At 50.0% G+C, this 16,603-nt stretch overlaps 2 protein-coding genes and 1 long non-coding RNA gene across 3 annotated transcripts; 2 read left to right on the top strand and 1 right to left on the bottom strand.

Annotated features, from left to right (window-relative positions):
- Window positions 1-269: 269 nt before the first annotated feature.
- On the top strand, window positions 270-680 carry H3-4 (H3.4 histone, cluster member). Its single transcript, XM_057775992.1, has one exon. The coding sequence runs from the start codon at window positions 270-272 to the stop codon at window positions 678-680; it is 411 nt and encodes a 136-aa protein (XP_057631975.1).
- A 6,986-nt stretch (window positions 681-7,666) lies between these two features.
- On the bottom strand, window positions 7,667-16,517 carry LOC130878176 (uncharacterized). The gene is made up of 3 exons (XR_009057431.1): window positions 16,395-16,517; window positions 10,994-11,075; window positions 7,667-9,208 (listed from the first exon to the last, which is right to left on the bottom strand). It is a non-coding gene; the product is annotated as an uncharacterized LOC130878176 (long non-coding RNA).
- On the top strand, window positions 9,105-15,693 carry Trim17 (tripartite motif containing 17). The gene is made up of 6 exons (XM_057775991.1): window positions 9,105-9,533; window positions 11,019-11,114; window positions 12,570-12,800; window positions 14,527-14,549; window positions 14,644-14,747; window positions 15,143-15,693. The coding sequence occupies exons 1-6, from the start codon at window positions 9,105-9,107 to the stop codon at window positions 15,691-15,693; spliced, it is 1,434 nt and encodes a 477-aa protein (XP_057631974.1).
- Window positions 16,518-16,603: the final 86 nt, after the last annotated feature.

A 16,603-nucleotide genomic window follows, 5' to 3' on the forward strand; every position in this document is an offset into this window, starting at 1 on the left:
ACAAAACAAAAAAACCGCTGAGAAAATGACTTAAACTTTTCTACAATCCCCGCTGCCGTGCTACCCAAAGACGTGCCTCTAACAACTCTAGCGGCACCAGGAGAGAATTTAAAGGAAAGGCTGTAGAGTGGAACGCCCCATAGACCAATCAGAGCTCAGTATTCAATCATGCTGGTGGGCAGCCAATAGGAACGCAGCGGGGTCTATAAAAGCCGTGCCCGCAGGCCACTTTGTGCTCTTGAGGAGCAGCGAAGGAAGGTTTCGGAGGGATGGCTCGTACCAAGCAGACGGCGCGGAAGTCGACGGGAGGCAAGGCTCCACGCAAGCAGTTAGCCACGAAAGTGGCACGCAAGAGTGCACCGGCCACTGGCGGCGTGAAGAAGCCGCACCGCTACCACCCGGGCACGGTAGCGCTCCGCGAGATCCGCCGCTACCAGAAGTCCACCGAGCTGCTGATCCGCAAGCTGCCGTTCCAGCGCTTGGTGCGCGAGATCGCCCAGGACTTCAAGACCGACCTGCGCTTTCAGAGCTCAGCCGTGATGGCTCTGCAGGAGGCCTGCGAGTCCTACCTCGTAGGGCTCTTCGAGGACACCAACCTGTGCGCCATCCACGCCAAGCGGGTGACCATCATGCCGAAGGACATCCAGCTGGCTCGGCGCATCCGCGGAGAGCGGGCCTAGACCCCACAGGCTCCTGATCCTTGCACCACCACCCACCCAAAGGCTCTTTTCAGAGCCACCCACAAAACCTGAAAAAGTGGTTGTAACCTAGATTGGATCTCATTGGAGGTCGGGACAAGTTGACTGAGTAGCCCAGTCCATAGGCTTAGCCGCGGACCTTTACCCGTTAAGCTGTTTGGTCTGCACTTCCGTTCCTATTGAACTAGGCCTTCGCTTACGAGGCAGTAGCCTCAAGGTTGGCAGTTGTGACTGGTCCTGCCTAGTAAAAGGAGCCCCGCAGGTGGCAAGCCCACTGCCACAACCATAGTGTTGGCCTGGTGTGCTCTTGGGTACTAACACCACTCGCCGGTTGTGTTAACTGCCCATTACTAGGAGCCCAGCAGATCTTGTGCTTTGGATAACTCACCTGGTTTAAAAAGGCTGCTGGCTACTCCTGCGCATTAGAAATCTTTCTCCTATGATGGAAAGCACAGGGAGCTGTGTGTTTTATTAATTCTAGTCTGTGTTAACTTTGCCCGTCTGCTAGGGCAGTTAAGGAAAAAGTTTCCAGGGACACATCCAGTGTAGTAAGGAAGCCGCTAGTTAGTTCCTGGCTGCTCAGCCCCAAAATAATCATACAGAAACTATATTAATTAAATCACTGCTTGGCCTATTAGCTCTAATTTCTTATCAGCCAGCTCTTACATTTTAATTTAACCCATTTCTAGTAATCTGTGTATTACTATGTGGCTGTGGCTTACTGGGTAAAGTTCCGTCTGGCTCCGATGGGGTTACATGGCTTCTCTCTGTCTCCACCTCCTTTCTCCCAGCATTCTGTTTAGTTTTCCCCACCTAGCTCTTCCCCTATATGCTTTGCTATAGGTTCAAAGCAGTTTCTTTATTCATTAATGGTAATTACAGCATACAGAGGGAAATCCCACATCAATCCAGAGGATCCTGTGTTAGACTCTGACTCTCCACTTAGGGTAGGGAAGTTTAGCCAATAGCTGTTGACCCACCCTAAGTGGTAAGCAATAGGATCCTCTAGTTTAGAAGTTCAAGAGAATGTTTTGCCCTGGGATTTTATTCTCTGGATGTCACTAGCCCCGATTTCTCATGTGTCCAGTACTGTGTAACAGGCTTCTGAATAATGCAAAGAGCTAATGGTGTACCAGGGATGACAGGCATAGAGAATAATCAGCCTGCTCAGAAATCAAACAGGAAGGAACCTAAATTGAACTGCATAGTGGAGGCCTGGGGGAGCCTGAATATATGACTGAGGTTAATTTAAAAAAAAAACAAACAAACCTGATTGCATCATGGCTGACTGACAGCGGTTCTGTTGGACTTATATTTAAATTGAGTGCTTTACCCTTTAAAAATAAATCTATTATAAAACTAAAAAATAAAACTTTACCTCTTTTACATAGTGAAATCACCCATTAATGGCTTTGTTAAATAGATAACCAAGCACCACCTAGTGTGGTGGGATGATCTGAGGCCAGGGTGAGAGGTGTCTTTGTAAGAAGAGATGAGGACACGGACACACACAAGGGACCTCATGAGGACCTAGAGAAGACTTGCAAGTCAAGGAGAGAGCAGCCTTAAAGACACAGCCCTCCAGAACCTTTCAGACAGAAAGAAATTCAGCATTGCCAGCGGCGGTGCAGCACGCCCGTAGTCTCAGCACCTGAGACACTGAGATGGGAAGACCACAAGCTTCAGGCCAGGCTGGAATGCATAGCAAAACCTCACCTTTTTTTTTTTTTTAAATGCCTATGCAAGATCTCCTGAGTAAATTAGGAGCATGGGGACCATGGGAGAGGGTAGAAAAGGAGGGGAGGAAGGGAGCAGAGAAAAATATATAGTTCAATAAGAACAATTTTTTAAAAAAATGTCTATGACTTAATCTCCTAAACAGGCCCCTAGCATGAGCACAGCTGGTGTTACTTGATGGTAGTATCAGGTGTGGGTTCCCACGGATCCGAGGAAAGAAGACACAGAGGCACGCTAAGGATGATTGCTCTTTAGCCTTTCTAGCTGCGGGGCGGGGCGGGGCGGGGCGAGGCGGGGCGAGGCGGGGCGAGGGGGGTGGAGGAGTCAGCTCTGGTGAACTGCTCACTGTAGCTCAGCAAAGGACTGTTTTCATTGTTATACAAGTCACACCTTTAGCGAGTCAATTTCTGTATACCAAAACCTCTTATTTAAGCTCCCCTTAGAGACAATGTCAACACAAATTCCCAAAGTCCCAGGACGTCTCAGTTTGCTGAGTCCTCCTATGACCAGGTTTTGCATAGGCTTTGAACCCTTAGGGAACTCTCAGATGAGATTTACATACTCCAAACGGTAGGTTCAGGTCACAAAAGGCAAATCAAAGCTAGGTGTTAGGACTCTGGAATCAAACCAGCTGCAGGATTCTGCAGGAATCACAGTAGAACACTTGCCTAGCTGGCAAAGTTCTGGGCTTAGACCCTAACTACCACATCTCCTCAACAACAACAACAAAAGGAATACTTTTGTTTTCTTTCCTTCGCAGAGCACAGAGAAGGTCTTCTGGAATTCGAAACAAGAGAAGCTATGTACTCTTGCTGTACCTGTAAGTATAGTGGGAATTATGAGACTCTGGAACTATTGGTCACAGGGGAAATAGTCCTGCAGAGAAAGACAGATGATCACCAGCTCGGATCTGAGGTGCTGGACTGACCTTAGATCAGCCAGTCACTGGGGACCATGTTCCCGAGACCCCATTTTGTAAAGTGTCCTATCCCGATCAGATGTGTGGAAATAGACTCAAATCAGTTCTGTCGCTTGCTTGAGGGGCACAGCATCATCTAGAGAATGCTGAAGTCTAATGTTCTTTCCTCCAACCTCCTGTAAGTTAATAATGCAGAAAAGACTCCAGAGGGAAAATTCCACGTGCTTGCAAATGAACGGTGCCATGCAGGTTGGCCCCTGAGTGTGTCCTCTTGACCTGGTGTATCCTGTGCTGTACCAAGACAACCTCAGCAATTTCTGCCTTTTCTTCTAGCCCCTCTCCCTCTCTTGATTCAGAGTGTTCAGTGTGTCTGTCTCTTCTAAGAGCCTTTTCTACTTCAAAGGTGAACTCAGCCTACCCTTTTCTGTATTTTAGGCGGCACTGGCATCTAGGAGTTGCTGGCCCTGGGTGGTCCTTTCCCCTGGGCTGCCCAACTCTTAGATAGGGAACAGGTCATTAGGACTTTGTATTTTATTTACAGACCATTTATGTTGAGCTGGTTAAGAGCGCTTGCTGCTCTTGCAGAGGACCCAAGTTCAGTTCCCAGCACTCATATCGTGGGGCAGCCCACAAGGACCTGTAACTCCAGCTCCAGGGTCTCTACACTTCTGGCCTCCATGGGCAATGCTCTCTCATATACAGACCCACATACAATGTAGAAGGACATGAGGTCCCCTTGCACACAGATAGCAATAGAAAAATCAGAATTGTTAAGCATGCATGCTCTCCTCTTCAGTGGAAGAGATTTATACCTGTTTCACCCAGAAGGCTGGGAATGGATGTTGTTTGTAGCCCAGTAATCTTTGTTATTCTGTAGATCCAGGCTTCACCCCAACCCCCAAAACTCTTGAGCCTTGTTTCTCAGCCAATAGAACCCATTCTTATGAAAGAGGTTCCATATACTTTGCAAAAGAGCTTTACTATTATGCTTATTAAAAACCCTTCCTCCCTAGACCCTCATCCCAGTCAAGTTTCTCAGTCAACAGAACCCATTCTTATAAAAGAGGCATTTGGCAAAAGACATGTGCTATGCAAAGGAGTCGCAATATACACATGTCTTAAGCTTTATTGTGATAATCGTTACAAGGAAACTTTTTTCCAGAGTTATGCTGTGCTTAAATATGTCAAAAATGAACCACTTGGAGATCAGACTCCAGAAGTCTGAACCAGCCCAGCTAAGTTTTTGCTGAACTGGGTTTCTTTCTTGCCTCTGGGGTTCATTTCACTGCCAGCCCCGAGTTTGCAGGAACCCACACACATACACATGATTAAAAATAAAAATAAAATTTAAAAGCAAAAGCACACCTGTTGTTGCCCAGTTTGTGTCCCAATGACAGAATGCCTGAGGTGATCGCCTTCAAAGGAGGGAGGTTTATTTTGGATCATGAGTTAGAGGTTTCAGCGTGGCTGGCTATTGCTTTGGGGCTCATGCTGTCCCCATCATCAGGAACATGACTGACTGGAGGTAATGATGTTCACCTCGAGGGCAAAAAGACGAGACAGAGAATGTCTACCATTCTAACGCCCTTCGTGGACACACCCAGGCATCCTAACACCCTTGCCTCTACCACTTCTTAATAGTGCCACACTGTGGTGGCAAGGCATGGCATTTTAGAGGACATTCCAACATAATTATAACAAGCACTCACGGGGTAGTGTATAATACAGATTATACTGGTAAGTTATCGTGTGTTGTTTCTATTTGTTGAAAGCTGACTCTCTTCAAGTGTCCCGTGTCACAGGCTAGCCCCGAATCCTGTGACAGGGAGAAAGGAGGACAGCAAACAACCAAGGGCATTAAAACAGTGTTGCCCTTGGCAACAGCTAGAAGGGGGGGGCTATTCCCAGCAGGGGTAACTGTTGTTTATCCTGGCAGTGCTGGACTGGCAAGGTGGCTCCGCAGGTAAAGGGGGTTGTTGCCAGCCTGATGTGACCCGAGTTTGACCCCCAGAATGCACATGGAAGGAGAGAATCAATTTCTGCTAGCTTTTTTTTTAATGACTACCACATGTGTACCCATGGCACTCTCCCATACACAAATAAATAATAAGCTATAAATGCCTACAGTGCAAACAAAAACCCAGAGGTTTGCCCACAGATGAAAACATTCTGCTCTGCAAGAAAAATCTCTCAATCGGGAACTTGAGTAGTTAGCAAGATCAGCAAGATGCTGTCTAGGTAGTAGATGTGGGGAGGGTGATGGGGTGGGAGGGTGATGGGGTGGGAGGGTGTGTTCATTAGTGCTGACATCTGTTTGCTTGGTTTAAAAAAAATTACTTCCCTTACAATTCTGTGGTTCCTTTTTCCAAATGTGAGCAGGTTCAGGATCCAGAATCCGCTCGCTGGTGGACATGAGGCACCTAAAGCCATCAGAAGGCAGGGCTCAGCACCCCACACCCACTCCTACTCTCCAAGAGTCTGCTGCTTTCCCGCTGACTGCTGTACACACCTGCCAGGGAGGAGATTGTCCAGGGTACATTCCAGCCCAGCCAGCTCTGGGAAAGCCAGTGATCTACACCTATAGCCACCATCTCCACAGAGAGCCAGGCTGTCTAGCCATGGGGATGACATCCTGGCGCTGCTTAGCCATCCAGGGACCCCTGTCTCTTTCTTTTCCCTTTACCCTGATAACCCCAGCCTCAGCTTTATCTTTCCCGCCAGTTTCTCAGTTAGACTGAGATTCCGAGCATGCTGGGCCACTACATCAAAGTCACCCCGAGAACCCATTTGGCGGTTCCCACCTGGAGAACGGAGAAGCTGAGGCAGGAGCCTGCCAAGGTTTTCAGTACAGCCAGTGCTACACAAGCCGGACAATCTCACAGACAAAATCCTGCAAATGCTGGCAGTGATCTTCCCTGCCGTCTACCAGGACAGCTGCTTCCTTCCTCCCTGGTCTAGGAGCTGACAAAGTAGGAGAGCTAGGGTTGGCGAGTCCAAGGACCCCAGGCCAGGCCCTGTCCTTAACGACCCAGCCCCAACTACTTATCCTCTTTCTCCCCCCGCCCCCCCGCTTTATTTTTTTCTTGGCTTTTTGAGACAGGGTTTCTCTGTGTAGCCTGCCCCAGCTGTTCTGGAATTCCTATAGGCCTGTAGACCAGGCTGACCTCAAACTCGGAGGTCCACCTGCCTCTAACCTCCCGAGTGACAGGATTAAAGGCATGTGCTATCACAGCCTGGCTTTCAGCCCCAACTTTTAAACCTTCCCTTTTCTATTTTCTTGGCCTCCATCCCTGCAAATCCCATACCTTCCCTACAGGACCAACCAGGTCACCAAGGCCCCATCGGAACGATGAACCCCACCCCTCATCTTCTGCCATCCATTGGTCTGTCCCCGCCCCTTTCTCGCTGGTCCCACCCCTCACCAGTGAGGCTCCACCTCCATCCTTTGCGTGGCAGCCGTCTCAGCCCTGCCCCCGCGGGTCTTACGCTAGGGAACCCGCTTGCGTGCGTTGACGTCACAAAGCCCCTCTGCCCTAGCCCCTGGCCTCTCCTAGTCCTAAGGGGCAAACTCAGCCTTTCTCCCCACGCGGCGCACCTGCCTTGTGCAAGACTCCTTCCCTGTGAGTACTCACCACCCAGAGAACTCCCTAGCACCCCCTGAGCCGAGCTCTAGGGGCCCCTCCTATACTACTAGTTCGCAGAGCTCTTCCGTCTCAGCCAGCCATCCTGTCCCCATCAAAGGTTACACTTCGAACTGTAGGCTTCAACCGTGAATCACTCTGACCGCATAGGTCTCCTAGATGAGCCCTCATTGACAAAGGACTTTAGGTAACCAAGAGCTTCGAGGTCCCCTTGCCCCTTTGGCCCTCCCTCCCGTTCTGACCAGGTGATCAGCGGTGCACCCCTCAGGGCTCTTGAGGTTCAGGAGGAGCTAATGCCATGTGCTGTGCTCCCAGAAAGTTCAGATGAAACTAACGTGGCAACCACTCAGGAATGTCCGAAAATGCCTTGACTTTAAAGATTGAGAAGAGGGGACAGGAAGGAAGCATTGGGTCAGCTTCATTTCCGAACTTTCAATAGGGAGTTTGGGAAGGAGGATGGGGGCAGCTCAGGGTCTCCACTGCCTGGGGTAGGAGGACTCCAGGGAGCCAATGCATTGTACATGTGTTTATGAACGTGTGTGTGTGTGAGTGTTGTTGGGTTCAGGGGGGTCACACAAAGATGGGGATAGACCACCAAAGTCTAATAAACCAAAAGTAAACTTTATTCCAGAAACCAGATTCCAGGAAAACCAGAAGCAAACTTAAAAATTAATAATAATAATAATAATAACAACAACACGGGGCACACTCAGCTAGCTGAGACCACAGCCAGAGATGGTGTTTGTTAGGCTGTGGCAAACAGCCGGTTTCTGGACCCACTTTTTATAGTAGGGACACCAAGCATTAGGGCTGAACAAAGGAATTTTTATGATCTTGCCCCAACCGTGGGTTAGTCAAGGGTAACTAGGCAGCTATCCTGAAATATGTTTCAGAGGAAATTACAGTGAAAGTCACTAATTGCAAGAAAACAGATGTCTTTAGCAATTAGTCAGGAAAAGGGACTGCTAGTAATATCAGAGGGTTAATAAATTAGAATAATTGGTTCTTAGGCTGGGAACTTAGAAGATAGTAAAAAACTTCTCACATAATCTCAAGGTAAAACTCAGATATAGGTTACCTTACTTTACAATCTTCATTTTTCAGTTAAACTAATGTTTGTGCTTTGCCTATTGTCTTCCTGGGCACTTCCAGATAGTGCTTACTGAAGCCCTGTGTCTTCCCTTTGAGGCTGCCAGTTTCACATAGCAGGGATAATGCGTAACCCAGAGGTCATAGATCTATTTCCTAAAAGTTGACTCAGCTCATATCCGTAGGCCAGCTTTCAGTGTGCAGAGCTCTGGGTTGTAAAGTGAAGTAACCCGCTGTTAGTAGTTAACCCTTAAGCTGCTGAGGAAGCTGCTGAGAGTCTGTTCTCATTCTCCTAGGCTCACAACTTTATATCTCTTTATTTTTACACTCCTATTTCTGGAATCTACATTTTTATAGTCTTATTCCTGGATCCTTTCTTGTGTATGTTCACATGCCTGTGCTTGTCACTGTGGAAGTGTGCTTGCACGTTTTCTGTGTAGACGTGTTCGTGTGTAGTTACAAACATGTTTACCCGTGTGCAAGTGTGTATGCCCACGTGTCTACATGTCTACACGCAGCCCCTGTGTTTGTGCGTGCATGTGTTCGTGTGTCCATGTGTCTGCACGGAGCCCCTCTGTCTGTGTGTCTTGTGTTGTCATTTCTGCGTTGCACCCTAACAGAAAGGATCGCCCTTCCTTTATAAGTCCCTTTGCTTTACCAGGGGTTTGCTAACATCAGTACTCTGGCACTTGACTCTGTGGCAGCCTTTTGGGGTGGGAGTGTGGCCCTAGGGCTGAGGTGGGACTTGACTGCAGATGCACAACAGCTGGGGAGTCCCAGAAGGCATGGGAAGGAGCTTGTGGCTAAGCTGACCTAGGGACCAAGTTCACACGTAGCAGCCAAGGTTCAGGGGTCTGGCTAGCATTTGTTCAGAGTGTCTTTGTATGCCACATTTGGACACCAGCGTTTGTCCTCATCCATGAAGGAGCAACAGAGGAGGCAGACATGGGGCGCCAGTTGTGTGCTTCTGCCTGCCAGGGGGTTACAGTGGAAACCTCCCCTTGTTTCTCCCCAGGAGCCATGGATGCTGTGGAACTTGCCAGAAGGCTGCAAGAAGAGGCCACATGTTCCATCTGCCTCGACTACTTCATCGATCCTGTGATGACTACCTGTGGCCACAACTTCTGCAGAAAATGCATCCAGATGAGCTGGGAGAAAGGGAAGTGCAAGAAGGGGAAGAAGAAGCAGAAGGGCTGCTTCCCCTGCCCCGAGTGCAGGGAGATGTCCCCTCAGAGGAACCTGAGGCCCAACCGCCTCCTGACAAAGGTGGCAGAGATGGCCCGCCAGCACCCTGGGCTGCAGAAGCAAGACTTGTGCCTGACACACCAAGAGCCCCTCAAGCTGTTCTGCCAGGATGACCAGAGCCCTATTTGTGTAGTCTGCAGGGAGGCCCAGGAGCACCGGGTGCACAGCGTGATGCCTGTGGACGAGGCTGCAAGGGAGTATAAGGTGAATGCAAGATCAGGGGCCTCCTGTCCAGGAGGAGCCTTGGCCAGCACTGGGGAAGAATGATCAGGGGCTAGTGATCAACGCTTGGGGCTGGGGGATCTGTCAAGTTGGCCTCTACTCAAGGTGTGAGGAATGTAGACTTTCAGTTCATAAAAAGAGCACTGCTGTGTGTGTGTGTGTGTGTGTGTGTGTGAGAGAGAGAGAGAGAGAGAGAGAGAGAGAGAGAGAGAGAGAGAGAGAGAGAAATATGCACGTGCATGCTTGGAGGCCAAGCAACATGAAGGAAGTGTCCTTTGCCCCCAGGGCAAAATAGGTGTATGACAGATCTGCCTGTTCCCAAGGAGGGTCTAGGGTAGCACGTTTATTAGTGAGTGATGTAATTAGGTGTATAGTAAGCAAAAGTAAAGACAATGAGTAGCAGATAGAAGCAGTAGAGAAACGCAAGACTTCATCCAGTGAGCTCACAACAGCAAGCTGACAACTTGGGCTGGAGACGACTGAGGGAGGAGCCTGATCAAAGGAGCAAAGGACAACATTGCCAAATCAGGGACTTAGAAACGTCAGCAGAGTTGACCGGGCAGTTGAGGCAGTCAGCTGGAGTTTTATTTGTTTTAGCTGAGCTTTCTCTCCACGGATGTTTCCCATGATGCATTTTTCCTATCACAGGATCAACAGCCCTAACTTCTGGAAAATGCCTTGTCTTCTAGTTGTTCTCAAGGACACATATTTATTCTTGGGCTATTTTGCGGTTTGCTTGTTGTTGTTTTTTTTCCCCTACTTATCACAGTTAGGGGGCCAGCCAATCCCAGGACAAGGGGCTTTCAAGGACATTTCGAGACAAACATGTGTAAAATAGATGCAGGGCTACCCTGCTTCCAAAGCCAGCTGCTCAGTGAGTTCAAACAGCATAGACAATTTACGAATATAGTGTATATTACAATGATCTAAGCTCCAAAACCCAGATCAATAAAGACTCCTTTTCTGAACGTCTCATGAGCTAACTCGGGGCCCACAGCCTGGCATGGCCACTGGAGTGGGAAGCTGGAACCTTCAGTCATCCAGTTTTACTTCCTGACTGAAGGTCACTTGTTCGTGCGTGTTGTGTGCTGAACACCTCGCTGCCAAAGTGCTCTGATTTTCATTTTGTTTTGATTCCCGGCACCCAAGTGGCTCGCCCATCTTTAAGTCCCGCTCCAGGAGTTCCAGCGCCCTCTTCTGGCCTTGCCTGGAACTGCATGCACATTTTTTTTTTTCCGGAAACACATGCAGGCAAAATGAATTTTAAAAAATTATCCGAACTAGCCAGGTGCAGAAGTGCATGGCTATAGTTATAGCTATCTGGGAGGCTGAGGCTCTTTGGGGATGGGGACTGTCTGGTTCCCTGAGCTCCTGTTAGAGGGTCTCAGTGCAGCCTGAAAGACCACACAGTCCAGACATAAGCAGAGATGGGATCCACTTACCTGAGGCCTGTGTTTGTGTATCCAGACGAAGTTGGAGGAAGACATAAAGTATCTTCGGGAGGAGATGACGAAGACGGAGACGCTGCAAGCCAAGGGGGAAGAGACCTTAACTCAATGGCAGGTGGGTGCCCAATAGCTGTCCTCCATCCTGTGTCTCCATATCCACCCTCATCCCATGACAGGAAGGGCCCTTTCAGGGTGGGAGGCTTCAGGGAGGAAAGGGGTTCCTGGACTCTGAAGGTTTGGTGTCTGACCTGGAATTAAGTTTACACAAGACTGGTAAGCAGGATTTAAAAAGATGATTTTAATAATAGTGAGGATGGTCCTCAAACGAAAAATGAATCTCAGGTGATGGAACCTGCTAGAACAAATGAAGTTGGTCAGAGGACAAATTACAACACATTTAAAAGGTTTTGTTTGTAGACAGGGTCTTCATAATTATTCAAGTTAGCCTTAAACTCCTCCTGCCTCAGCCTCCCAGCTAGTTATGACTATAGCACCTCTACACCTAGCTATTTTGGATAATTTTTAAATTCATTTTGCCTGTGTGTGTTTATGAAAAATGTGCGTGCAGTACCAGACAAGGCCAGAAGAGGGCATCGGACCCCCAGGACAGGACTTAAAGATGGGTGAGCCTATATGGGTGCTGGAAATCAAACCCTGGTCCTCTAGAAGAGCAGGCAGTGCCTTTAACTGCTAAACCATCTCTCCAGTCTCTTTTAAAGGTTTTTTTTAAAAATTAGTTCAGATCTTAAATAGCTCTATTTCTTCTAGAACCAGGCAAATTTCCCATAAAACAAATGTGGGCTGCACCTTTGCATCTGAGAAGGGCTGCAGATGGGCCATTCCATTCCAAAGCTATCTTCTGTGTGAAGTGGGACCAGTTGGTTGACAGTCCTTTATCTTGTGGTACTGCTGGGCAAGTGACTTCCTCCTGTTACTAGAAATGGCCTATTCAGGGGGTTGGCTTGTTGGTGCACATGTGTGTGACCCCAGAACTCAAGGAGGCAAAAGCAAGATCTGTTGTTTCAAGGTCAGCCTGGAATATAGAGCCAGTTCTAGGCCACCCAGGGCTATCTGGGAAGAGCCTGTCTCAGAAAAAAAAAAAAAAAAAAAAAAAAGGAAGACAAGTACATAACACACACACACACACTGTGGGGGTAGGAGAGAGGAAAGCAAGGAGGGAGGGAAGGGCTGGTTGGAAAGTTTAGCTCTTGCCGGTGAAATTCTGATTTCTTAGGAGTTTTGGTCAGCTTTAGGGATAGAGATAACTCCAGTCTGACTTTTAGCCTGGTCATTAGGAGCCCGCTGTCCTTTTTATGATTCATGCCTGTGTCCTTCCTTGAGGTGGCATGTTCTGAACCCCCCACTCTAGGACACACAGACATTTGAATGTGTGAATTCTGCCACTCAGGGTCTGATCTGTTAGGGTGTAACAACAGATGGCATGGGGATCTCTGTCAAAGGTCCTGGTTTCCAACTTTGACCAAGAGTTCTAGGTCACCAACTGTCCAGAACTGCTGTATGGCAACCTTGAAGGAAAGCCATCCTGTCTGGGCACATCCCACTCCCACAGGAGAAAGTGAAGGAGCGCAGAGAGCGCATCCTGGAGGAGTTCCAGAAGGTGGTCCTATTCCTGGTGGAAGAGGAACGGAGGCTTCTCCACGTCCTGAAGAAGGAGGAAGAGGAGACCTTAGGGAGGCTGCAGGACAGCAAGGCCTTCCTGGATCACCAAAGCAGCTCTCTGGACCTGCTCCTGTTGCAGCTGGAGGAGCAGAGCCAGCAGGAGCCCCTCCAGATGCTGCAGGTGAGGCCAGAGGGTGCTGAGAATCCCTGGGATCTTCTCTGTGCTGCCACAAACCTGTGGATGCACCATGAGGTGGGGCATGGTCTGAGGATGTGAGCTCAGCCCAGGGGCTTGCAGAACGCATGCAGCCTGACACACAGGACGGGGCTGGGCTGGGCTGAGGGCCACCTACCCATCCCATCTCAGTGCTGGACAGCAAACATCTCACAGTGATCACCAGTAGATACACAGATCACACACACACACACACACACATACATACACACACACACACACACACACACTGAGGGAGAGACAATAAAATGCATTTTTTTAAAAACGAGGCTTATTTTAGCCCAGAGCTCTGGAAGCCCAAGAGCATGGTACTGCCAACTGCTCTCCTCTGGTGAAGGCCTCATGACAAAAGTCAGCCAGCATCTGCCAGCGTGAATGAGGCAGGCTGACTTCTTCACCCCCTCTCACCTCCGTTTACCCCGAGGGACCTGTGGCCTCCTCACCTCCTAAGGGCCCACACTGTGACTGCTCAACACTGCGACGCTAGCAATTAAATTCTAACCTGATTCTGCTGGGAGCACACCACATCCAGACAAGGCAGGGAACCACTGGGGAACACTATAAATGCATGGATTTCCCAGGCAAGAATGTTAATGGTGTTTGTAGATTCTGGGTTTCTAGAAACTCTCCAGGGGCCCTAGGCTCTCCCTCCTCAAACCGTGCCCACTGTGCTCCCTGCCCTCATTCTTCGCCCCATTGCTGTATGCACCCTAACTGGATCTGCAGCTGCTTGAGTCCAAAGAAGGAAAACTCAGGACTCTGCCCTCTATCCACAGCTTGACATCCTGAATGGCTTCACTTACGCTCAATCTGAAAATACTGAAGGGAAAAAAAAAAATCCAGAAAGCAAAGAATTCTTAGGTTTTAAACTGCATGTTCTTCTGAGGATTCTCAGATAAAATCCACCCAGGGTGTGAACCAGCCCTTAGTTCACGGTATCTGTGTGTTATCACCAGTAACTGTCTCGGCTGTCAAAGCTACTGTGGGGGCATGGGTTGTGGGTGTAGCCTGGGTTACATGTTCCATGGGTTGTGGTCATGCACGAGTAACAGTTAACAATGGCTCCGACGCACAGGAGCAGAGAAGCTGACAATTTATTTGTGCCATGGAGATGCCTGAGCAGCCTCCTTCAAGCGAAGCTCTCTGCAGGTGACCTGCTGGGGTCGCTTGGATGGACGGGGAGCACAGACTTACTCTATTGTTAGGGTGGTGCTGTTCTGTTAGCATCTTCCTATGCCAGACTCGCAAACGGCATCATAATATATACACACGCACATACAAAGGCATGGTACATACAAGGACGACTGATCCATGGCTTAGTTGCCTCAAAGGAGGTATTGGGTAAAGAGCCGGGTGGGGGGTGGCTCAGTGGTAGAGTGCTTGCTTAGCAGGGACCCTGTGGTCTGTCCCCACTACTGCAAAGGTAAGTGGTGCAGGTTTCCCAGAACTTGCCACCTACTCTCTGCTGACCCCAGGCTTGTGACCGTGCAGTGAGGAGATGGTTAGCACCTGCCAAATGGAAGGAAAGGGAAGAAGATCCAGGGAGCGTATGAACCTGCTATCTGGGAAGGGGCTGTCCGGAAGGGGACATGTCCCAAAGCAGTGGGCAACAGAGGTAGCTTAGCGGTAACCAGCGGGACCAGCTCTTAACCCTCCTCCCCGTTGTTTGCAGGACGTGAAGGACACCTTGGCCAGGTACCTTGTGGCTCTCAGTAGGGGTCGTGGTGGAGGTGGGTGAGGGAGGGCCACACGGAGAGCCAGAGAGCACATGAGCCTGTGTTCCTTGGAGGAAGGAGAGCCTCTGTGTGCAGTATCCAGAGATGGCCCTCCCCGTGGCCATCAAGACCGTGTGCCGAGTTCCAGGGCAGATAGAAGTGCTCAAAAGTTTCCAAGGTAAGCAGACACCCAGGTCTCCAATCGCGAGTCCCAGTTCCCTGGACACTGCTCCACCTTACCCGGATGCCACGCAGGATCAGAGTCACCAACTGGAGATTAGTGCCTTAAACTGTACTTAACGTCTTTCCAAGTCTGACCATTTGCTGAATTAAGCTTTCCCCAGTTATCCCCAGTGCCTCACCGTCATCAATGCCCACGGGGATTTGGAGTGTGGAACCCTTAGGTAACCCCAATTCTCAGCTGGAACTGGTGGAGGGGAGGATTTTGAGTGGGTATGGAAAAGAGCCATTTGGCCACCATGCCTCACCCCCGCCTATTTTGAGGGTTCTGGCCTTCCCACCTTTGACCTTGAATGACCCCTATTTTTCTCTGTCCACCTGGACCCTCTGTAGAAGATGTGGTGCCAGACCCCAGCTCTGCATACCCCTATCTCCTCCTGTACGAGAGCCGCCAAAGGCGGTACCTGAGCCCACCACCTGAGGACAGCACCCCCTTCAGCAAGGACCGGTTCGTGGCCTACCCCTGCGCTGTGGGACAGAAGAGCTTTTCCTCTGGAAGGCACTACTGGGAAGTGGGCATGAATCTTACAGGGGATGCACTCTGGGCCTTAGGCGTGTGCAGGGACAACGTGAGCAGAAAGGACAGGGTGCCCAAATCCCCGGAAAATGGGTTCTGGGTAGTGCAGCTGTCCAAGGGGAAGAAGCACTTGTCCCTGTTACCCGACTCCACTCCCATCACACTCACTGAGCCTCCCAGCCACATGGGCATCTTCCTGGACTTCCAGGCTGGGGAGGTGTCCTTCTACAGTGTGAACGATGGGTGTCACTTGCACAGCTTCTCCCAGGCTGCTTTCCCTGGGCCGCTGCTGCCGTTCTTCTGCTTGGGAACTCCAAAGTCAGGCCAGATGGTCATCTCCACAGTGACCATGTGGGTGAAGGGATAGAGGCTTGGAACCAGACACAGTCCCTGGGCGTGCCTTGCGTTCCCCAGAAGTAAGGGCACTTCACCACCGTGGCTACCTACCCAGGCTTTCTCTGGGAGCGCTGAAAGCCAATACCTGTGCTGGCAGGACAATTTCCCGAAATACAACCACAATTAAAATGCTCAAATTCTGAACCGACTACTGATAAGATGCTAAATGAGGGTAACTTTGGAAAGGGCCCGACATTTCCGAGTGAACTTGCTCACCGGACAAGTTGGTCTTCTGTTTCGTTAGCTTTGGTCCCGCCCCAAAGCTTGCTGAAGTCTTGGTTCCTAGTGCCCTCTGGCCTTCGGATCCTTCACAGAGAAGGTGGAGCTCGCCCTCGCCCCCACCCCCTTAAGATGATTAGGAAGGGCTCCTCACTCCTTCCTCCAAGTACCCGTTCCTATCACTCCCTCTCCGAAGAACCCTTCGCTTCCCATTCCTGTTACAAGTTACTGGCACCCTGGCAAGCGCGCGCCTTTCCGAAGTGGTTTTCACTGTGAGCCTTCTGGACCCGCGACCGGACACTGCTTCTCGTTTCCCCATCCCCGATCTCTTCGGGTCTGTCCCCAGACATGAGGGTGGGGTTGGGGGTGTCTGAGCGACAACAGTCCAGGGGTGCTGCGGGCTGTACACACAGGGTGAAAGCGCATTGAGAAACCACCAACCCCATCACCCACCTCCTGGGTGTGTTTGCACGTCCTCGGGGTCGTCCAGTGCCTCGGTATCCTCTACATCCCTTTCCGGACCTGCGGCCAAAGTCTGCAGCTTGGGGGAGCGGGGGACACCCCTGCGGAGACCTGTCACCGTGAACAGGCGCTCTAATGCGCTCCAATTCGGTCCCATCTCCAGGCCGTGTGACAAGCAGCGGCCAATCCAGGACAAAAGC

Source organism: Chionomys nivalis, chromosome 7, assembly GCF_950005125.1.
Source record: "Chionomys nivalis chromosome 7, mChiNiv1.1, whole genome shotgun sequence".
In the NCBI taxonomy this organism is placed as follows: Eukaryota; Metazoa; Chordata; class Mammalia; order Rodentia; family Cricetidae; genus Chionomys; species Chionomys nivalis.

Bases quoted from the DNA above. Each gene is read 5' to 3' on its own strand.
- H3-4 (XM_057775992.1), top strand. From the start codon at position 270: ATGGCTCGTACCAAGCAGACGGCGCGGAAGTCGACGGGAGGCAAGGCT.
- Trim17 (XM_057775991.1), top strand. From the start codon at position 9,105: ATGGATGCTGTGGAACTTGCCAGAAGGCTGCAAGAAGAGGCCACATGT. The intron at 9,534-11,018 runs GTGAATGCAAGA...TTGTGTATCCAG, and splicing joins AGGCTGCAAGGGAGTATAAG to ACGAAGTTGGAGGAAGACAT. The intron at 14,550-14,643 runs GTACCTTGTGGC...TGTTCCTTGGAG, and splicing joins GTGAAGGACACCTTGGCCAG to GAAGGAGAGCCTCTGTGTGC.